Source organism: Siphateles boraxobius, unplaced genomic scaffold (assembly GCF_051911475.1).
Source record: "Siphateles boraxobius isolate OS27281-9 unplaced genomic scaffold, OSU_SipBor_1 11, whole genome shotgun sequence".
Classification (NCBI taxonomy): Eukaryota; Metazoa; Chordata; class Actinopteri; order Cypriniformes; family Leuciscidae; genus Siphateles; species Siphateles boraxobius.
In genome coordinates this window covers 9,928,786-9,952,974 of record NW_027508711.1, presented here as the reverse complement: position 1 = coordinate 9,952,974, position 24,189 = coordinate 9,928,786, and the positions used below count along the sequence as shown (strand labels likewise).

The window sequence follows — 24,189 nt, the reverse complement described above, 5'->3', positions numbered from 1 at the left end:
ATGTTAACGTGCAGTTAATTGCATTGATGGCGGTCAAAAAACAACTAAATGATGCAATTGGATCAGTTTATTAAAAAATTAAATTAACCAAGAAAAAAAAAAGGTACTGAAACGCTTTAGACTATAAACCAAATGAAATATGTAAAGCCTTATATAACATCTGCATGAGATAAGATGGAAAATGATAAACAGGAATACCATTTAATTCAAATGAATTGTCAAGCAGCAACTAGTGACATTTTGTAATGAATCAAATACTAGTGAAATGAATGAAAACAGTCCTCGTGAGGAAAAAGAATACGTAAAGTGCCCATTGATGGGACAAAAGGGTAGATGCTATACAAAACAATAATACAAAAACACATTCACGTAATTCGTCCTGAGATGGACTAAAACACATTCTCCTTTAGAAGCTCAAACTTTAAAGTATCAAATGTAGCAAGACCATCAAGATAGGTTTAGATAACAACGCTGAGGCTTGAGGTGGAACAAACTTGATAAATGTGCTCATGAAATCCAGACTAGATTAGCCTCACAGTGAGGTTAAACTTTAACTCTGTTTAGTTGAACTTTTTCTGGATGTAGACACTTTTAAAGCATTCTGTTGTGGACCGTGAACTATTTTAAATGTAATGTGGGTTTATCAGCATTTTGTCCCACCTTTGTCTCAGTCCACTCTCAGGTCCGTTGTCTTAGTTTGTGCCTAAATTAGATGAGTGCTCTTCAAACTTGCTGAAACAGTCTTAAATACCCAGCCGTTGAGTGTTTTGACAATGGGTCATCTAACGATACCGGAAATGTTTTCAGATTTTATTTAAAACAGAAAGACAGGAAGGAACTAGTTTCTATCTCAAGCAAATGAGATAAAAGATTGATTGTGTACAAAATGTCAAGTACCGAGGCACACATTGTGCTGAACTGAGACTGACTGTGCTCAAATACTTAATACTTGTAAATGAATTCGATTTGGTCAACGTTTCAAAACTAATTCCATATGAAATCAACTACAGTGAAATTTGTTTCCATGACATCAAATGCTATGGAATCTAATTTTCAGGGAAATACATGTGGTTGTTTAACCAAAAACTGAATTGTAAATATAAAACTATGTAGGATCTCATTTCTTTAGCCTTGTGTCTTTGAAATCATCATGTAATGGCTCCACATTAGTCACATGACCTTTAGGCTCAGGTGATTGGCTCAAAACGACACTGCCTGCACCAGCAGGACCTTTGAGAGGAAATGGAATGCTAACGGATCTCTTTCTCAAGGTGGCATTATATACCTCATGATTTGGCAGAATACGTTAAGTGCCCAGTTTAAACTGCTCAAAAGTTTTGGGTCAGTATGAACGGTAGTGTAGTCATTCATACATGCTTTTGAGTTCTTTGAAATAATGACCAGCTTTAGAAACTTAAGCTTGCTCGTTCATTTATGCGTAAATGACAAATCACCAAACAACCCCAGTAAACGCAAGCATCACCTGGACAGCATTGTGTATTAACGGTCATATTTGGGTATAAGCACCTGAGAAACACGAGTGAATTCACAAATGAATCAGCTGAATGTTGTTGTAACGTCTGCCAGGGAACGTTTTAGAAGTGTGCTTGAGAAGTGCAGACAATGAATGCGACATGTTCCAGATGAAAACGGACCTGTCGAACAGACGTCACATTGACGTCAGGGACTAAGTCAAGCAAAAGAAAATCTCTCGCAAATTTAGATCCAGGGGGTCACTCAGAGGAAATTCCACAAACTATGAAGCACATGAGAAAATAATGAAAGCAGTCAAATCAGATGGTTTCATAGATATTTCCTGATTTCACGGAAGAATCTCATTTACACATCCGTGTAATCTTGAGTTAGGTTAGATCAGGGGTGTCCAAACTCCAAGAAAGTCATGTTCCTGAATACACATATTTGTTAATCCTGGAACAACATTCCGGTTCGTAAATTTAGTCCTAACCATATCCCTAATCAGAGGGAAATGATAGGTGAATAACACTGATGTAGAAGCACCTGACTGGTAGCAAGCCTAAACTTGACAAACAGTAAACTTGTCCCTCAAATCTGATTGGTTGATTAGAATGTTGTTCCAGGATCAACAAATATGGTGATCCAGGAACATGATGTACTTGGTAAAATCCTGTTCACCGTCCAAACTCGGTCCTGGAGGGCAACTGTCCTGCAGAGTTCAGCTCCAACTTGCCTCAACACACCTGCCTGCAAGTTGATTATCTGGTTGAGGTGTGTTTAATTAAAAAAACTCTGCAGGAGCAGGGCCCCTGATTTAGACCCTCTTAATAACCTGAGGATCATTGCTTGGCCCTTCTTTAAAACATTTGCGTTGTCTATACAGATTCCTTTGGTCAAGAGTTAAATGTCTTGCAACCAAGACTGGGCAAAAAAAGCCATCAAAAAATGAATTCGGAGTAACTATCACATTGAAACGAGAGGTTTGGAGGATTTCCAAACTGTGAAAAGACAGACCTGGAAGTCCGGTGTGTGTGTGTGTGTGGTACCTCTCAACCAAGGCACCTTTGTGGAATGATAGACCTTATTTACGATTGGAAAAACTACAGACTCTCACACAAACCCAAAACCAGTTGGGTCACTCATACTTTCACATACTTCTGAGCATCTGGACACACAGGTGAATGCTTGTTGGTCCATTGCTCTTAAACAGTGCGCTGTGAACCGTACAGAACGTGCCGTACAAACATTGCGTCCTAGAATAAAAAAGTCCCTACGACATTCAGATTTACAGTATTCCAATGCAGTATTTACACATAACAACTGTCCGGCAACCCACCATTTTTCTAGATACGCAAGTGCCACACTTGTATTATTAGTACATATACACAACAAAACAATTGCATACCCAAAAAAAGAAGTCAAAAGAAACAAAGTAGTGCAATAAATGTAAGATTATGGCAGTACATTTGGTCCGAGGGTGTGGAGGGGGGAAAATTCCACCAGACAATACTGTACAAAAAAAGTGTTGATTTCGAATGTTGTTGTTTGCTGATTTGTCTAAAGAGTTTGTTCCTAAACAACTGTCTCGACATCTTGATGTGAAAATGTAACGGAGGGAAGGATTCCTTCACCTGCTTTGTTTCCTTATCAATGTGTGTGTGATCAGATGAGTATTTCCACCATCTCGCTGTCCACGTCCTGTGGCGGGAGCGACTGCACTGGCGCTCTCCTCTCTAATGTATTGGTGTGAAACACTGGCACATCTGTAGAGACGAAGACAAATGCAGATGTTTATGGGTCAATGGTAAATAAGAGTGTCCAAGGTAAAGAAAAGAAAATCTTTAAAAAAGCTAGTTTTGTGCTACGTTCTTTCAAATGTACTCTTAGTATTCATGTTGGTCTAATAAGGTTTTAAGTAATGTGGTGCGACCAAGTAAAAGTAAAAACATTCTCTTTACAGCTTGAATACATCTAGGCGTTCACATCAAGTATTATTTTCAAAAATGTTTTTATATATATTTTTCACAAATCTATTTTTAATTCATAAATATTACGTTTTTGAGTCGCACCATATGACATTTTACAATCTGAACTAGCGTTGCCTTATCGTAAAGAAGTCAGACTTTATTTTCCTCTGCATGCACATTGGCAGGACCACATGCAGTAAATAATTTAAATATTTATAATATTTTAAAACCACTTCGGTCCATTTATCTAAGAAATAAAAATAAGTTGTGCCAAACTAAGAATTTCATTCTTTTAATGAGGCTTTTTTTCTTCGTAACTACATCAGGACAGTTGCATCACCCTGACATTTCTTACTTTATGGACCCCTAAAAAAATATCAAAATTAATTTTAGTTTAGAAATTAAAAACAAGCTCATCACAGAAGTATATTAAAGTTACGGTATGCGTATTCAATGTATTGCTGAATAATTTATTTTTTAAAGTTATTTCATTTATAATTTTATCCATTTGTCCTTTCTGTTTTGCTTTCCACGGCTCACCAGTTGCATGGAAAGACAAACATTTAGCTCAATGCTGTTCAACCAGTCATTAGAGGTTGTTGGGTTGGTTTCCCATAATGAAAACAAAGAAGAAACGCACAGGTTTACACACTTTAACATGATTGTGTGTGTGTGTGCGCTTGTGTGAGCTGTACCGGCGATGCGGTCGGGTATGTAGACGGGGCTCGGGCTGCTGATCCGGCTGGGTCCGGGAACGCTCTGCAGGGCAGGTGTGCTTGGCTTGCTGGCCTCCTGACCCTTCTCTGTCTGGGTGCAGCTGTCTCTGCTGCCAGTCTTTGAGTGTGTGGCAGCTGGCATCGGGGTGGAGGGCAGGACTGGAGATGGAGAGGAGGAGATGGACCCTGTCCTCAAAGAGTCGCCTCTGAACTCTGGGCCGAGCAGAACACCTGGAACATGAAGAGGAGCAATTCAGACTGAGTGAACAAACAGACAGGATACATTAATAGATCATATTGCAAAATTTCACCACATTTATAACTTGGTATACAAGTACATATGCTTTAAAATTATTGGGAAATGACAATTTCCGAGCTGTGCTTTTATGAATCTGTCTGAATACTCAATTATGATTTGCTGGAAGGTGTGCAATAAAACCGTTCAATGCACAGGTAGTTCCAGTCAGTTTAATCACTGTTCTATAGACCAATTTCGAGCCGACGTCACAGTTACATCACGGCGCTAGCTGGAGGCAAAACAAAGGGAAAACTGCAGGCGGCCAATACAAACCAGCACAGATTCGGCTACATAATAAGGAGCTTAAATTATTATTATTATTAAATGTCATCTTGTTGTGTTGTTGGGTGCAAGAATCAATGAAAAATGAATATGCTGTATCTGGAATTTTTATTTCTAGAAAATATTCACATCGTTAAAATTGCACCGTAATGTCACTCTTTACATTGTCGTCTTCTTGGCGCTGGCTAGGCAGAACTGCGGATCGTACCACACAAGTCTTGTACGTGACCATTCATCACATAATTCTAGGCATCTAAAGATTTATATGCCCTTAGTTTCTCTATCGGATAGGTGTAGAAGTCAGGTCACTCAACCGGAGGTAGCCTAGCATTAACGTTAATCCTGTCAGATCGTCCATCATTGAGTGAGCGTGTAACGGCTATGGGTCGGCCAATCTGGTTCCGTCCGTTAAAATTAACTTTTGCAAATAAAATCGCGGTCCTGGGCTGTGAGTGACCTTGCACATTAAGATAAAATCGGATTTTCTCCAGTCATTGTTAAAAAACAACCTAACAAAACTTGCATACTAACGTTAGGGAAGCAGCCAGAGGGATCGTTCTGCAACCACCTAAGCTCCGCCCACAAAAAACGTCACCATGTTTACCAACTGGAAAGGGGTCTATATTAATGCGCTATTTTTAATGAAGTGTTCACACACATACGTCACTAAGAGATAGCACTACTCAAACAGAAACTCAGAAACTTCTCAACGCTGCCCCACGACTTTTATTGATAAAATAGTTTTGCAACTGAATCGCTACATTATATTTATCAGCAACGAGGGAGTAAAGTTATTAAACTCACAGCTTCATTGTTAATAGAGAGACGCTGAACAGACGCAGGTTATTCGCACACGCATCTCCTTCTCTCAATAAATGCTATAAATTCATTCAGTAAAATAAATGTAATTTTACTTCTTCATCTCTGTCTGTTTCAAAGCAAGCAGAATGTAACTGAAGAAAATAACTAATTTTTACTCTTCTGTTAAAATACTGCGCTGCAAACATCAATAAAAGCTTCAAGTTGTTGTCATTTGACAAATGACATTGGTATAAGCAGGATAATCCACGTCTAGATGTGCATTAAACGAGTGGTTCTTTGCCTCCACGTTCTACATTAAGACCATGAATTATCCCTTACATATAGACCTAAATAATAAAACACTGCAATATTTCTTCCAGTATACAAATTCATGTTTTGAGATTCATAATGTGTGATTTTGGCATGCTGGGAGATTAAAATGGTATATATACTACCGGCCAAAAGTTTTTTTTGTAATGTTTAATGTAATGTTATTAATATACATGTGATTACAATTTAAAATAACTGGTTCCTATTTGAATATATTTTAAAATGTAATTTATTCCTGTGCTGTTAAAGCTGAATTTTCAGCAGCCATTACTCCAGTTTTTAGTATCACAATATTAGTAAAAATATGTATTATTGTATTACTTTTTTACTACTGGGGGCTTCTCTGAGAGTTAATTTCAGATCTATTTCTCCCCTCACACTGGACTCACGTACCCAGACTGCCCTTCCAGCTGCGGTCTTCCCTGCGTTCCTCTGTGATGGGGCTGCTCCCGCTGAGGCCCACAGAGTGTGACAGCAGCCCGGAGCCGCTGGAGCTGCCCGCGCCCATAGCGATGGACATGAGGGACTTGGAGGGCCTCATGGCCGGGGTGTCTAATTTGCTGGCCGGATCTTTGCGCGAGCGCTGATGCAGCACCTTTATCATGGCGTCCTTCTCTATGATCTGAGCGTGCAGGTTCTTGATCCTGCTCTCCATGTCCAGGCAGCGGCGGTTGGCCATGAGGATCTCCTCTTCTTCTTTCTGGATCCGTGCCTCCACCGAAGTGTCATAGCTGCTGCTGGGGGAGTGGCTGATGATGACAGAGGACGTGTCTCTGAATAGGTTAGAAGTTAACACACACAAAATTAATTAGTTATTTAACACCAATTAGTTTCATTTTATGTAGTTTCAGTATTCATAATCACTTTGAATGAAAGCATCTGCTAAATAAACACACATTCTATTGTTTCCCATTCGTACTGCACTTTATAGTTCCAGTTTAGTGTTATTGTTTTGCCAAATCACAATATTATGTCCATTTTAGTTAAAAATATAGTGTTAGTTTTCAGCACGATACCCTTGAGAAATCTTGAATAACTTACTATGTATTTCTACAGTGTTGGCTTAGTGTATAGCTATGAACTTGTGTACCTTTGTGTGGCCACAGAAGCAGCGGCGTCCAGCGCAAACTGTCTCATCACGCTCTCCTCCAGGTATTTTTGTTCCCATTTGGTCATGTCGGCCTCCAGGGCCAAAATCCTCTCCTCTTTTTCTCTCAGGTGTTCCATTAGAGCCGCTGTGCTGAACTCAGGACCAACTGTGTTCTGAGAACCACCATGCCTCTGTGAGAGTGAGAGAGAGGAAGAACCAATAAGAAATCTTCAATTCTGGCTAAAAATAGCTATTTTTCCCATTTAAGTTAGCTAGACAAAACAATAACAAGAGTTGCCATCAATGCTAAACTGATTGATTGCCTGTGCTGCATGTTTTATGCTTCCTAATGGTACCTTTACATGACAATAATGTTCTAAAAAAAATGTAAAAAAAAAAAATGCATACAGACGACAACATCAAAATTATCCTTGTTCACACGGATCCGGGAAAACGACAAAAAATGCTGCATTCTGCTGTCAGGCCAGTAGTTGTTGATGTCACTTTCTAAAGAAACACTATGCGCCTAGACTTAACACGTAATAGGCATTCGCATGACATCACCATTTTCACCATTTACATGACAGACAATAACGGTTTCAAAATATTGCGTTTGGTCGTTGTCATGTAAATGAACATTCAAAATGCATATAATTTTTTATGTTTTAGTTAAAAACGGTGTTGTGTAAATGGCGCCCCGAGTCATTAGCTTGGCAACATGCAAACCTCAAACTTTATCGGAATTAATCTGTACAGAAGTCGAGTCTACCGCATCAGTAGTTTAGCAACTTATCATGAATGAAACTAATTGCAGTCAGTTGTGTAATTTCTTCCCCAAATCAATTAAGTGCAAACCCCGCCTACGCAGCCGATTCATCTCATTGGTCATGTCAATTACAGTGCTGATTGCCTACACAATGCTGAAACAAGTACTAAACCCCTAACCTTCAACCTAAGCTTATTCCACTCTATAACATTGGTAGCCCTTCCTGATCGATAGCATTACTCTGATTTATCCCTAATATCTCTAAACATGAAGTCTGAACTTTTCTTGACAGGTGGAGTTAATTTCGTGGACCAATGCAATCTGCTGCCTGCGAGGGGGAATTTGTACTTTGGGGGGTGGGGGACTGTGTAAACTTTTTATAAAAATGTGTCTTTTATGCTTATTTGAGTATTGTGACATTAGCTTAGCAAATGCTGATCAATCATGAGCTGAGTCTCTTGTGAGGGATTCTATATGTGTGCTGTATGGAATTGCTGCCTATGTACAGCATTACAAATAATCACTTATGAGGATTAATCTTGGTTGGAATGTTAGCGGTCTAGTATTCAGTATACAGTGAGATTAGCCCACTAGGTTTTGCAACAAAGCCAAAGTGTGTCTTTATGAAGCAATCTAATTTTTAATAACCAAATTTATGGCATTTTTAACTACCTTGCAGACAGACTCTTCAAGAGCCAAGTGGACAAATTTTGTCTAAGGCCGTGTGTCCACCAGAGCGTTTCTAGCCAGCTGAAAATACCTAGCTGTAGACGCTTGAGAGTGCTTCGGCAACGCAGCGTTTTTTTCAGTGAAGAAGCTTTGCTTGCTATGGTACGGAATATCAGCGGAAGTGTTGCTAGTATGTCATTTCACAGATAGATTGCTCTGGCTCTTGTTTTAAATGATTATGCTCCGTTATTACGCTTCTTGTCATCTGTTGATATTGTACAAGCAGAATGTGGAGGTTGGTTGGTGTTGTATGTGACCCGCCCCTTCTCCACCGTGATTGGACGGGTGGGTAAAAAGTGACAGTGAGGAGCACTCTGTTTTTCCCAAAGTTAAACACTCTCAGGCGACCAGAAAAAAATACGTAGAGAGCTTAGAGCTCAGTGTGAAATAGACGCTCAGCGCCTCAACCACGCTGCTGGCTTTTTAAAACAGCGTCGCTCCCATTGAAAACAATTGGGAAAATATGCTAGCCTCGGGAAAAAACGCTTTGGTGGTCACACGGCCTAAAGGTGCGGTCACATTTGCTGTTGTTCGGCAAATTTACAAGTGCAAAATCCAGTTTTTTCAATATGAATCCACGTGTTCAGGGATTTCGCGTAAAGGCATAAGATTTCCCCACACTGATATCACATCAGGTTCATGTTGGTCATGAGGATTCGCTGTGTTGACTAACAGCAATCTGCTTGGTTTGAAAAGTGACGTCTGTGCGAGTGGTGCTTCATATATAGCTACACGATTGACAATAGACAATGGGCATTTTTTTGTCTATAAATTTCGCTAATGTGACCACACTTAACATTCGAGTACCGCTGGTTTTAAGTATTCTTATCTCATCTGAAGGTTGTTTCAGGTGTCCAGGTTGAATGAACAGCACAGAGGAAGGATGTCCAGTTTCTGGGCCCCTAATGAAGAATACAGCTGTCTACTACTCCTGCTTATCCTCTTCTCTCAACACAAACACACATTCACAAAGCAGGCTGAGTTGCAACCTTTCCTCCAGATTAGGGGTCAGTAAAAATTCGACAGACAGAAAGAGGGTACGTAGGTAAACAGTTCATCTCCGCAAAGACAGCGTGAGCTCTTGCTGCCTACAACTGAGACCCATCCATGAATGGATGTTTGTGTGAAAAGAGGAATTGGTTGCATTGAGCAGTTTAATACAAGGGTTTTCAAACTGGGGTCTGGGGAAAGGTTTAAAGAGGAAAAAATATATATATTTCACAAAATATACATCTAAATACTGTTATCTTTTGCTGGAAATAAGTTTGTTATAATAACAAACAGTTCTGTTCCACGATCTGGCCAATTCGAGGTAAGCTTGTGCATCACTTACCTGTTGCATTCGCAGTGATTCCAGCTCCCTCTCCAGTCGAGTGCGTAGCCGATGCTCCAACTGTTCTCTCTTCTCGCACGCGGCCTGAAGCTGTGCTAAAGCCTGCTGCATCCGCTCCACCTTCTCCACATATACCTGCTTTTTCTTTAGCTATACAAACACAGAGAATGCAGGTCAGACGCTGCTGCTCGCGCTGCACACAGAAGCCCCATCCACCTTACAATGCCTCCTTGTATCCTTCAACCTCTCTCTCCTCTACATCTCTCAAAACCACCAGTGGCCATAATTGCAGCCAAAATGAATGCCCCAAATTACTTCGGGGGGGGGGGGGCATCATAACACAGAAGAGTGAGAGAGCAAGTGTTAAAGTATTTGGCTCCCATTTGGAAGGGGTGGGTGGAGAGGGCAAGAATTCAGCCATCTTCAAGTCCTTTCATGCCAGACAACTCAAGAGGCTTTGTTCAGGGAACAAGCGGGCGTTTGTGACAGGGTAGAACAAAAGTGGAACAGCCCGGTGCATTTTGGGACACAAGGGTGTGCCCCCCGTTCATCGATGGCCAAAAGGCCATCTGGGAGCACGCCAGAAGAGCTCAACCACAGACTCCAACTGTTACAAACACTCATGAGCAGAGTTCAGAACCATCAACGCTACTTCGGTTTGAAGGTTTTTTTCTTGAAGCTTTTTTTTGGCCTCAGTACATGTTCTGTGGTTTCAAAGAAAGTTGCAGCCAACAGTTCACTCAAGCTTGAAGATCTTAACTGCAGAGATGAGAAGCTGACGGGAAGGACTTCAAAGAACTTGAGAAGGTTGAGCTTAAACATTGTGGCGGAGAACCACAGGGATGTGTTTGGGGGTAAGTGGGTTATGACTCAATGAAATGTCCATTTAATGCTGGTCTCAATAAAGATCACCCACTGTTTACTAACAACAGAAACTCATAAGCAGAAAATATTGACAGATGTTAGTTTATTACCCAAAATGCATTCTGCTCTGCTGTATTGTTCAATGGACAGTTCATTTTAAAGCAAACTGTGTAGTATCTGGAAAATATCAAGCCCTCTCTAAGATGTGCCGAACAGGCAAACTACCTCAGCCATTCTTTTGGGTGGTAGCATGATTCAGCAATTACCTGTCCAAAATAAATAGATAAATAAATGAAAACAGAACTCATTTGAGATTTCTTTAGTTTTGAGATAGTGATGTACAATAGGACCACAAGGGGGCACACGTATACATAAACGCAGAAATATGGTCACAGAAATTGTATAAAATGTAAATGAATTTTGTTAACATGTAGGTGAAAATATGAACATGGGAACCTAAATGTCTGCTTTGTTTTGGTGGTGTCCCAATTTTAAATTCATAAAATGTTTAAAAAATGGCTATTAAAAAGTATGAATACGTCGTAAATTTGTAAAACACCGCTTTAGAGTGAGTCAAAGCATGTAGAAAGAATTCCTAAAGAGCTACACGGGTACCCTTAATTATTAGTGAGCTTTACCTCCTCCTCCAGCTTGACCACTTTAGCTTGGGCATTGTTTAAGGCCTGGTCACGGATCTCAATGTGCCTGCGCTGGTCCTCGTTGGTGGAGCGAAGCGAATTCAACTCAATATCCAGCTTCTCCTTCTCTCTTTGACTCTCTTTATCTGATAAATGGAGTAAAATGGATATTCTGCACTTTCTTTCCCAACATATTGCAACTGATATTTGCTTACAAATAAATAATATTTAAAAACGAACCCATGATTAATACAAGTGCATCACAGTGGCTTCAAGAAAGCTAAATTTCTACTAGATGTAGAGGTCCACTCACTCTGAGTCAGAAGCTGTGAGATGGTTTTGCGATTGTCCTCAGTGCCCTCACAGTCTTTTGCTGCAAGCTGCTTGTTGGCCGTTTCCATTCGCTCTATTGAAAAAAAGACAATACCATCATACTTTCCCCTGATTTTATAGTTCAAAAATATGACAATGCTTCAAAGTTTGTGGGAGAGATTAAATCAGTGTTAGAAAATAGGATACCAAAACCAGACCATGTGTGTCAAACAGATCAAATGTATCCATGTGAAAGTTTATATGGTATCTCATTAACAAATGTGGTTATTATTTCTTTGAAAAGAAAACCACAATCAAGGCTTTCCAAAATAATAACAGCAAAATACAAATATTTGATATTTACTTCATACACAATAAATGCAACAAACAGCCGTGATTATTTCAACATATGCTTAGTTCACTATTCTCCATCCTACCAAAAACACCCTAGTATATGTAGCTCATATTCCACGACTCTGGACTGGTTGCTCAGCAAATTGGTAAACAAAAATCTAACAAATATTTTATATTTACATTTTATTTTACAATTCCCAAAGAGCGGTCTTGCAATAATTCACACTGTGCTGTTAAGTCAAAAACTGGCCCAGATAAAAGGGCCATTATATAGAAGGGGTTGCTGGTTTTTTTTTTTTTAAATGGCAAACCATTCATCAAGGAAGCAGGCCAAACGTTAAAACAATATTTCCCCCGTGTTAAGTCAACCAGACTGTGAGATGAGCATTCCAGAATCAAATGCCTTTCCCCCACTGTGCCTCAGTGCCTCTCAATAAAATTAAGAATCTTATCTAGATTTAAAATATAAATGAGACTACAAATGGTTGCCAAGAAGTTGCCAAAAAGTATTACTGACCCTCAACTCATTTGTGTCCCTAGCACAAACATATTAGGACAATGTGCACCCAAGTTTAATAGTTATGATTGGGGATTTGTTGAAATGCCTGACCCTAAAAATAATCAAGAGTAATATTGATGGATGCCTTTGCAAACAACACTAATTATCGATTGCAAGAAATCTACTTTAGTAAAATCTATGCTTGAACAATATCTGTAGTAGTATATCAGGCGACAAAATATATGAGAATCACAGGGTGAAAGAAAGAACGGCAAAAGAGAGCGAAGAAAAATTTGCTGTAAAACTCTTGGAGCTCCCTGTGGACAAAGTCTGGGCATACTGCCATAAATCAGGGGTTCTCTGTTCTCTGCTGGACTAAAGAACACAGTGAGGCATGATCGTAGAGGTGGCCACACTCTGGCAGAGCGGGCCTGCTGACAGCAGCAGAAAAATGAGAGAGGAGACTATTGCTTTGGATTCCAATAGAAACTACACAGAGCCACAAGATATGACACAAAAGAAAGCAAACTGAATGAAACTTCAAATGCTTTGAACTTGGAGAAGAATAAGAAGCCTCTTTGAATAGGAAGGACAGAATGTTGGAGCCAGGTGGGACCACCGCAACGTTCTCATTTACTGACCCTGTAGTGTTTCTCCATCTGATGTTCATACACAATGTTAACACAATTTGGTAGCTCTACTCTGCTACTCTGCTCTACTGCAACCTGTCATATCTTACTAAGATCCAGGAATCCATTTCATCCTGTCAACCACAATGATTGTCATGCATATCACGGAAAACTAAAACAAACTAAAACTTTAGTGCAAAATATATAATAAAAATTACACAAATATGCTTTGGAGTCACTGCTTATTCATAAGATGTTATATAGTCGCAAGTTACAATTCATGGACACTCCTTTCATAATATTCTCCTAATACTCTGAAAACCTGCTTTTCCATTAAATTATCTTGCTTTGTTCTCACCTCTCAGGTCCCTGTTGAAATCATGTACCCTGCGCACCTCCATCTCCAGCTTATTTCTCATGGTCTTCTCAAGAGCTTCCCTCTTTGTGGATGATTTGGCCAAGTTTTCATAGGCTTCAGACACCATTTGGATTTCAGTCTCCAGCTGAAAGTAAAAAGATTTCTTATAGAAAGTATGGCCTTTTGAAATTCAAAAGGATACATTATGGAAAGTAGCCTTTGGTTTTTTGCATGAAATAAAACCTATTTGTCCATTCCAAAAAACACCTTCAAATCTCTTCTACCCCTTCTGTGGCAAAATAGTGCTGCTCACAGAGCTGATACTTGGCGATCTGAGAGCCTATTACAGGGTTTCCCAACCCTGTTCCTGGAGGCACACCAACACTACACACTCTTCCTGATTCAACTCATTAGCTTGTAAGTAGAGACTTAAAGACCAGAAATAGATGGTAGGATAAGGGAGACATCCAAAATGTGTACTGTTGGTTGGTTTGCCTCCAGGAACAAAACTGGGAAACACTGTCCTATCTTGAACTGGCCCACATTTACACAGACTTGAGAACTGTTACAATATGGGTTACATGTCTGTGGCACCCGTTACGACCAGAACGAAACCAGCATTCAGCATTTTTTCCCATATCTCCTCAAGAATCTCCACAGAAGACCAAATTGTAAACAGGTTACTGCTGAATGCTTTTGTTAACTCAGTGCGCTAGCTAGCCAAACTGTTGTTGTTCTGAAAACTTTACTTGGAGACATTTCCCTGCCTCCTGACATAATCAAAATATAATGTGAGCCTTCAAAGACATTCTAACCTTTTGTAGTTTGGACACCTTTTCCCCACACACTTCCAGCTCTTGCTTAAGCAAGCGGTTCTCTTCGGACAGCATATCCACCATCTGCTGGGCACGGGCCAGCATGGCGTAAGGGTCCCCCTGCATGGAGTGTGGATGTGAGTAGTGTTGTCCTGGATTCTGTTGCTGCTGCTGGGAGCCCTGCTGGTGGTGCTGGTGGTACTGGTGCTGGTGCATGTGTAGGCCCCTGGGAGCTGACCCGTAAGGATCATGAGGGAACACATGGCTGCGTTGATGGGGAGGGTGACCTGGACCTGGGCCGTATGGATCACCTTGGTGGGAACCGGGCCCCTGTGGGCTACGAGCACACATGGTGAAGGTCTCTCCCTGGTGACCCATATGTGGAGGATGGTGGGAAGAAGCCAAGATGCTGCTGAGAGTGGAAGACTGAGCACGGGAGAGAGAGCCCCCTGACGTAACAGAAGATGAAGGGCTATGGTGATGGACAGACCTTTGAGAGTGACTTGAACTCTCCTTACTTGACCTAATGAGGGCAGAGAAATAAATATTCATATTTTGACTGATTACAAAAGTGTAAACACTGAGAACTTTCAGTGACCTACAAATACTTTAGGCTGAATATAAACGTGCATAACCAACGGTTTCTTTTAACAGATTAAATCACTGTTGGAAAACAATGACTTGTCCAAAGTATGTAAAGCATTCCAACCGTTCATAAAAATATTTTTCACAGGTCAACATTCCTGGTTCTCTGCAACATAATAGAGAAACTGTCATGTTGTGACATGTAAATGATTATTAGAATTAGAAATGCATTCTTTTGCTAAATGTTACACACTAGCTCTGAGCTAAGTGAATTCAGGGAAACAGGCAAAACTGGCTTTTTCCCATAACTGGTTTCCTGACAACATGTCCCAGCATCGAAGGGAAGGGCTGTTTTAAGATTCATCATTTGGAATTTTTCAACAACTGATAACTCAGGGAATGTAAGGGGAATTTGTGTTTTGAGGTGTATTGTTCCAGTTCCCACAAATGTCCTATAATACAGCCCACACTATAGCTTTGAACTCTATAGCTTTAGCTTTGTAAGCACTCTTTTAGCTCACCGGAAAGAGCCATACTCTGGTGGTGGCTGGTACCGGACGTGAGGAATGTCAGCTCTGGCTGGCTGGCTTGTGCCACGGTGGTCTGGGTAGAAGTGTCCAGGCTCCTGGTGCTGATGGTGCTGCTGGTGCTGCTGCTGTTGTTTGGGTGGAGAGGGCATTGCCTTAAATGGATAGTCTGGTGGTGGACCCCTGTGTTGGGGCCCAGAGGGTTTATAATAATCTCCTGGAAGTCCAGGTGGAGGCAACTGGGGTGAAAGTGGTGAACTGGTAACAGGCGCATGGGCCTTGACCCCGCTGGTGGCCAAAGAGAGCTGCATTAGTCTTTCACTGAGTGAACGTACATGGCCTTGCTTTAGATCCTTGAGCCCGTCGTCTTGGTGAACTTTGCTTCCATTCACCCTCTGTACCGTGGACCTGCCCTCTGGGGGTCGCACTTTAGGGTTGCTGAGGCCAGTCACATAAAATGCTGCACCTACTGACGGGGATATCTGTGGTTGAGGCTGCTGGGGCTGATGACCGCGGAAGTACTGTGACTGCACCTTGGCTTGGTCATAGGTGGGTAGATCTTCGGGATTCTGCCCTTGGCCGCTCAAGCAGCTTCCACTGCCGCCACTGCCACCACCACCTCCTCCTCCCGCAGTGCGTGTGCTGAGCTTCTCCATGCCACTGTCTGTCTGCAGCTCCTGGCCCTGAGGCTCCTGCCTCGCAATGTGAGGGACCATCGAGAGCTCATCCCCTGGGCTGCCAGGGCCCGGGTATCCACTCACTGGACCTTGCTGCTGCTGCTGCTGCTGTTGTTGTTGCTGTTGTTGCAGGGCAATGTAATTTCGGCCGTCGCCATAGCGCATTTGCTCCTGCAAGAGCCGCTGCAGAACTGTGTGGCCACTACCGCTGCTGCCTGATGTGTCCTCGGAAACTGAGGCTGCCGCCCTCATTTCCAGCTCCCGTGACCTACCCACCTCATGGAAGGAGGAGCTTCGGGCACGGTCCACACTCCCTGTGTAAAAAACACCAATGTATGATGAATAAACACAGCCACTACCTATTATCACAAGCTATACAATAATGAAGAAGTTACAAAGAAGTCAGTTTAAGAAGCTGAAATAAAAGTAAACAGGCTGAAGGAGATTGAAAAATCTTCTGCATGTTCTAAGAAAACTGCCTGAAATCTCAGACCCCAACTGTCCCAAACTCTTTACACATTGACAGCTGGGCACCATAGTCTTTAAGGTTATTACTGCTAAATTATGACACCTGTTTCACTTTAAATGTGTCAATGGAAGCTCTCTGATGATCTTCATTCACTACTAATCACTTGTTAATTGAGGATTAATACATTTTTTATTGTTCTGCACTATAAAGATCAGGAAGAGCCCAGGGTCAAGGTGTTGAAGTCCACCCATGATGCAAATCATGTTACCAATGTTACCATATACAGTATATACCACATTACTGTACAACAGATCCATTCCTTTAACATGCATTGCAGTTGAGTCATCTAATTATCCAAAGCTTACACATCTTCAAAGCTTAAACCCCAATCTCCCTACTGTCGGCTTGAGCTGTAGATAGTAGATACTTAGAAATCACACAGAGCAATTTAAAACAACAAGTGAGCAGTTAACGCATACAAAGCCATTATGTGGAAACCATTCCAGAATATTAGAGCCAATGTGGAGTGTAATGTGTAGTACACCTCTACAACTACATTACTACTGCAAAATGAAAGGTTACAATAATTTATATATATTCTGTTTTTCTTAATGGTGTTTATCCAGAATGGTTGCCACTACTGGCATTGAACAGAGTTTGTAGTTTAGTGGTTAATGCACCATCTAAAAAAGAAATGAAGGGGAACTTATTACGTCTATTGCTTTCTGATATTCCCCGCATTCTCAAGGAGGATGAGGCTTTTTTCCGAAACATCTGTGGTGAATAAATAAATAAATGTAAAGTGAGTCAGAAACAGAGGAATCGGTGTACAACTGCTTTCCAATTTGGAAAGCCAGAGAAAGTGGGAGAAAGAGTGAAAGAAGAAAAATACATTTCATAATGACCCCCCCATAATTTAACTTCCACATCCTGTCATTCTCCAATCCTTTGCTCCTCAGAGTCAATGAAAGAGATGGCCACAAACAAAAGCAGGATGAGAAAATGAAATGGCGAGGTCACAAAAAAAAACTCACGGTTAAGATGAATGAAATGATGGCTGATTTCTGTCGATGAATAAGTGGCACTTCATATATTTGAAAAGCTGAAAATTGTCCCAAAAAGATATTTGTCAGCAGTTTTATGTTACTTGTGTTTACACAACCTTTGTCCAGTGTGGTTAGAGAAACTTTGTCGGGCATACCTTTGGATCTAGTACTTTAAACACCTTTACTAAAAAAACTGCTTTTATTAATAATTTTAAGCATAAAATATAGCAAAGAATTTTTTCAGTGATAAAAACTGTATCCAAACAGGTTCTACATTTTGAATCTCAGAGTAGGACGGAGTCGAAATGAACTAACCCATAACTTCTAGTGGTTTCTTTTGTCCCACGGATGTCCACCCCACCCATCTAGGCTCCTCTGGTGTTCTCCGGGTCACTGTGTAAACTTTTTTACGTCTCCATTACTCTACTGTATATTTGACCAGGTCACCTACCTGTGCGGCTGCTGTCGTGTGTCACTACTGGCTGTTCATCGTGCTGACATTCACTAGGGTCACTGTTCTGAAGAAGCTCCTCAAGTTGCTCCAAAACACACAGCCGGTCCGCGAGGTCCCGAATGCCAAGCCACTCTAGAACAGGAAGGCACTCTGGCGAGTTAGAACAATGGGGGTGGGGTCCAAAGACAGACACTTTTTTTTTCAAAGGCTTTTTTTGGGGGGTTGTAGAAAGAAATATTTTTCATGTGAAGGATAGGGGATGTGAGGTATATACCTCACGGTATGTTCATTTCCTGATTGAGACAGAACCAAAAAAGAAATGGCCTCGTGTTTTTTGTTTTACCTTCTCACAGTCATTGGGGACCATACTGCAGATGTGTAGTTAGGTGATACCATGCTTAGCTACTGGACAGAAATTCTGACAGATATAAAATTGTTTAAGGGAGTGAGGCTGGTTCCAGATCAGTTGGTAGAGATAACATGGGGTAGTGGTTCAATCCAAACAGGATGTAGGGATGTGCATAGCTTTAAATGACTGGCATAAGCTACATTTATGCCCATAAAATGCCATAACACTCAATGTGGTCTGTAAAATTTTTATGCTTTAAAGACTGACAAAAGTCTTTAAAATTATTTAAGATATATTCTTTCCATATATGCAAATCTAATGAAAACAGGTCAGTGACACATTTTACCCTGAAAGCTTTTTAAGGTGATTAAGATTTATTTTTATTGTGACACATACATTAAAATTCTCATTACTGTAATTCAGGATGTTTTACTTGTGAGTTTCTCATTTCTGTATTTTATATGGGATTACAGCAGTTAAACATACTTCATTGACATGATTACTTAATTGAAATAATCATATTTTCTTGGGATGTCAAATTTAACGTGTTTATGTATGTGATGAAATAGGATTTTTAATACATTGTTTTGTTATTTAAAGGGATAGTTCACCCAAAAAGGAAAATTCTGTCAGTATTTACTCACCCTCATGTTGTTCCAACCCCTTAAGACCTTCGTTCATCTTCGGAACACGAATTAAGATATTTTTGATTAAATCTGAGAGCTGGATCACTCCTCCATAGGCTTCTTAAGGGATTGACACTTGCCAGCCCCAAAAAGTTATCAAAGATATCGTTAAAATAGTCCAAGTGACTACAGTGACTCAATCTTAAGTTTATCAAACGACGAGAATACTTTTTGTGCGCAAAAAATAAATAAATAACAACTTTATTTCAACTATTCGTTTCCTTCTCTGTGGGCCTCAAGTCAGTTCACTAGTGATATAGCGCAGTTCTTCTGTTGTTGTACGTCACACACATCACACACATGACCAGCGTCGGCCAATAGTGAGCCTATGTGTGACGTAGCTCTACGCTAACACACTACGTTAACTGACTAGAGGCCAAACAAGAAGGAAATGAATAGTTGAAATAAAGTCGTTATTTTTGTTTGTTTTTGCGTACAAAAAGTATTCTCGTCGCTTGATAAACTTAAGATTGAGCCACTGTAGTCACTTGGACTATTTTAACGACATCTTTAATAACTTCAGGGCTGGCAAGTTTCAATCCCTTAGAAGCCTATGGAGGAGTGATCCAGCTCTCAGATTTCATCAAAAATATCTTAATTCGTGTTCCGAAGATGAACGAAGGTCTTACGGGGTTGGAACAACATGAGGGTGAGTAATTACTGACAGAATTTTCATTTTTGGGTGAACTATCCCTTTAATGACTGCAGGTTTGGGTTCACTGTTTGGATTTCACATGCACTGTAAAGCATGTTGATGGAATATAGATTATGTTGATTTTGTTTGTTTTTGCATTACAGTAAAGATAATTGTGTGGATGCAAAAAAAGTTAATAAAATAGGCTTTAAGAAAAATATAATTTTTATTAGAACATGTCCAGGTCGGAGTAAAATATGACCTGGACATGTTCTTGACAGGTTTTGTGAGTTTCAAAACCTAGAAAAACACTCTTTCAGACAACACAATTTAAGAGAAGACTCATTACAATCACGCACACAAAACTTAACATAGCTAACATAGTCTGAATCATACAATAAACCAGACCCCTCTCTAATACCTTGGCAAAAACAGAAATAGGCTACAGAAGCCTCCTCCCCTCACACTCCTGCTGATGCTCGAACTTCAAGTTCCTTGACTGTTTCAGATAAACAGTTTATTCCACGGCCAGAGTGCCCTGAAGTGAATTCCTGGAATCTGACATGGTTAAAAGTCCACAGATAGGTCTCCCAACAAAAGTTTCCAAAGGTTCTGACCTCATGGAGTCCTGCCATGGTCGTGTCAGTGACACAATGTTACAGTTTAAGTACTGAGCAATGTATGGAGCATGTCAAACATGATTCCCAGAACTACAAACCTGGGAGAATGTTTATCTACCCTATTAACTTCATGAACACATTCCCTTCAAATTTACTATGTGCATACAGCAAATGCCTTTTTTGTTAACCGGTCGATAACTTTAAACAAAGTTCAAACATTATCGTTTTAGTTGAATTTTAACTTTAAGAACTTAGCATCCTTTTTACAGTGCAATCACAACACGACAATTCACTGAAAACCATTAAAAAGCTGAAAAATAAAGCCAACACAAATTCAACTCACAGATACTCCTTTCCACCAAAGACGTCTTGTGTGAGAAAACTCCACTGAACTCTCTTTAACAGTTGACCATCCTAAACATTAGTCTCGAGTCGCACTCCTTTGTTCACACGCTCAAGGACATTACTGCAGTAAGCTTGTACACTGAACCAGCTAATGCATTCCATCAGGTGTGGCTGTAAGGATAGGTGGGCTGGATCACTGCTAGTTATCTACACACCTTCAAACCTGCCTGCTGCTGTTAACACTCCAACTTACATCAAAATGATCTAATTATTTAAGATTGGGTGTGCGATACATATCTAAAATCTGAGTAAGATCACTTTTGTATGATGCTTGTTCGAAACCTCAAATGTGATCAATCTCTATTTGATCCAGTTTATTGATTTCAGAAACAATTATGAATGAGTGATGAGTTAGTTGGAATGTTTGTAAAAATTACTTTTCTCCATTTCAAAATTTCCGATTTTCACAAAGGGGTTCTGATTGCTCTTAGTGTGCTGAGAAATTGCACCGATTACATTTCAATTTCTGTATGCTACAATAATCCAAATATGTTTAATTTGTAGAGATGTTGACGTGAAATAAGCAACTTGGAGCGAACAAAACTTCCCCAGGGTAGTCACCACATTTAATTGGACTCAAGGTATTCAAGACTGCAGGACAGAGTGTTAGTGACAATGCAACATCTACATTTCATTATATTTATGCATTGATCATGTACTGAAGTGTAAACCTGCTGTCTGCCAGTTCATGCATTCCCTGGGAATCGAACCCTTGACGTTGCTAGTGTCACACTCTACTGTTGGAGCTACATGAACATAAAAGCCAATTATAGGAGCAGCAATTTAGGAAACAAGATGTCGTCTATGTAATATCACACAGTATTTTTCTTACACAGCATAAATGGGTCTTTATACATGAAAGAAAAAAAAAAAAGAATTTTTTTTTTATATATATATATATATATTATACACACACACATTTTAAGAAGGGGGTCGCAAAAAGGGTTCATCATTTTAGGGGGCCCTTGTCCATCCAAAGGCCAAAGAAAACCCCCGGACAAGTTGGTTGTTGGAGGACTAGTTGATTAATTGACCATCGTGACCCATCAATAACCCTAACATGTTGTCAACAGACAAATCCCTGAATGTCAGGCCAACTTGAGCAAAGAATGCACCTGTTGCGAACAGTTGAGTAACGTAGAAACAGGTGGCAAACCACAAGTTCTCTGATAAGAAACTGAAACACCTGGCTTGTCGTAACACAGCCAGCGGTTATTCCTTCCTCATATTCCTAACTGCTGCCGCCCGTGTCTTTTTCAAGAGCCATTAAACAGAGCCAAGAGCAACATAGGTACTGGGCAACAACTTGCTGTCAAGCTATCAGAAAGAGTGCAATTAATAAAAAGGCTTTATCTTCTGGAATTAGTTTTTTTATAAAGAAATAAATGACCCATGGCAGGGTTCAGTACACATGTAATTCATATAAAAATATCCCCTCTAGTGTGCCAATAAAGTTGAGCAAACATTCTCAGTTAATACAATCTCGCTTCATTGACAATAAGTTATTTGGTTAATAGTTATATAATGAGAAAAGTTCTGAAGTTCATGAATATAGACCATCTCAAAATTTCAGATTTTACAGGTACACTATGTAACTATTTTGGTTGAAATTAAGTAAATGTAAACAAAGAGTCAATAGATCATCAATCCTTCCAAAACTTTTTGTCTTACCCTGATTCACTATGGAAAGCCATAGAGCAGCTAAATCTTGAACCTCCGAGGAATCACCGGTTTAAAAAAGAACACAGAACAGAAGAGAGTCTGCTGACAAAAAGATAGCGTGACTGAACTTGTAATAAAACAAGAATCAACATTGGCTTGGCTTTTCTGAGATGACGAGAACTGAGGGATTTGAAATGTTGTAAAAGCGAAGTGGAGATGGCGTTTTTATTATTCAACAGGTCAGTTAAGTATTTTATTGAACAGATAAATTGGCATATTTAGCTCTCTAACAGATTTAATTGTAAAGCATTATCTATTGTGAAGGGTCATTTCATTATGGTTGTTGTGGCGCTGTGCTGGAATTTATTTTATAAGAACCATGTCTGTTAAAAACTATTAATGTCTTCAGTTAATCAGCTTGTGATCCTTTCCATCTAAACTGCTTATTTCTTTTAAGCCTAGTAGTGAATGTTTTATTAGCAATAGGATAACCATAATAATCCGCACAGACATGCAGAGCCGGAGCAAAACCAAAACTATGTTCTTCCGTAAAATGCATGCAGTTTTGTTTTTAACCGCCAAAAGTTACATAGAGTATGTTTAAAATTCAGTTCTAGCTATTCTTAGAAAGATCAGATAATTCAAAATGGATGTATTCCTGTAACCTGGTTTCTGATGGTCTGGAACATTTTGAATGGATGCTAACATTATCTAAATATTTACATTTCGTGCACAAGATTCCCAGGGCCCCCACGCAGACAGTGTTTACTCGGGGTAATACATCAGGAATGTGGCCCAGGGTATCTTTGAGTACAGGTCCGATGCTGGCACACTATCAAACAGCCTCTGACAGTACAGTTCATTCCTGCCCTCATTGAGACACTCCAGGAGGTTCTCGGTACAGTGCTGACTGATGTCCAGGTTCATATCTGATCTAGGATTGATGTTAATGCTTAACTTATAACATTAAGGGATTGAAGAGTTGCCCCCAAATGGTTTCTTGAACATTACATTAGGACATGCTTGATAAACTCAGAAACTATTTCTGTTTGGTGTATAGGGTGACTAATCACATCACATCTAATCTTTCATCACACTTCTCCTTTTACATTTCCAGTGTTTTTAGTCATAAAGAGCAGAAGCTGACACAATAGAATTAATCACCAAACGGATATGTATAGAAGTCTTAAGAGAACAATATGTAGTTGTGTTGTGATATTCTTAGCTAATGCAACAATAAACAGATCATGGGTATATGACAAATTAGCATGTCCAGTTCTTAAAAACAGTCTGGAATGACGCTAAAAATGTCATGTGGTGTGACCATCAAGTAATGTCATATTTTCCTTTACACCTTAAAATGTGTCAGTGTACACACACACACATATATATATATATATATATATATATATATATATATATATATATATATATATATATATATATATATATATATTTTTTTTTTTTTTCAAGGTGAAAGACAATTTTACAAATTACAAATTTTTAATTCATAAATAATATTTTATGATTTAGTATAGTTTTCCTGTCATAAAAAGTCAAATTAACTGATATTTTAAAAGATTTATGCCACGAGGGTTCTCTTTATGATGTAACTTTTCATGTTTTATGTTTTGGTTTGGTTTTTTGACCATGTTGGTCATACATCATAAAATACTAAAATGTTAGAAAAGCAGTTTTTTTTAAAACATTTTTCTAAGAATTAATAAAAGAGGATTATAGCAAACTACTTAAAAAAAAATTATTTTTCTTGAATTCAGGAGGAGAATTTTATCACCCTGACATTTTTGACTTATGCCG

The 24,189-nt window shown here is 39.7% G+C and overlaps 1 protein-coding gene across 10 annotated transcripts in view; it reads right to left on the bottom strand.

The window, feature by feature from the left end:
• Positions 1-52: 52 nt before the first annotated feature.
• The window catches only part of amot (angiomotin), a 36,171-nt gene continuing 12,034 nt past the window's right edge, over positions 53-24,189 (bottom strand). For 2 of the 10 annotated variants that reach the window (XM_077195797.1, XM_077195815.1), the window contains 13 exons: positions 18,013-18,147; positions 17,550-17,617; positions 17,229-17,289; positions 15,364-16,360; positions 14,258-14,780; positions 13,443-13,587; positions 11,604-11,696; positions 11,291-11,436; positions 9,789-9,938; positions 6,961-7,151; positions 6,264-6,643; positions 4,139-4,390; positions 53-3,239 (listed from right to left, as the gene is read on the bottom strand). In XM_077195797.1, the coding sequence (XP_077051912.1) occupies positions 3,139-3,239; positions 4,139-4,390; positions 6,264-6,643; positions 6,961-7,151; positions 9,789-9,938; positions 11,291-11,436; positions 11,604-11,696; positions 13,443-13,587; positions 14,258-14,780; positions 15,364-16,360; positions 17,229-17,289; positions 17,550-17,617; positions 18,013-18,147 (3,242 nt within the window). In that variant the 3' untranslated portion in view covers positions 53-3,138. Of the gene's footprint in view, positions 3,240-4,138; positions 4,391-6,263; positions 6,644-6,960; positions 7,152-9,788; positions 9,939-11,290; positions 11,437-11,603; positions 11,697-13,442; positions 13,588-14,257; positions 14,781-15,363; positions 16,361-17,228; positions 17,290-17,549; positions 17,618-18,012; positions 18,148-20,105; positions 20,819-24,189 lie in introns of those variants that run through there. The other 8 variants (XM_077195845.1, XM_077195860.1, XM_077195805.1 and 5 more) reach the window with 6 other exon arrangements.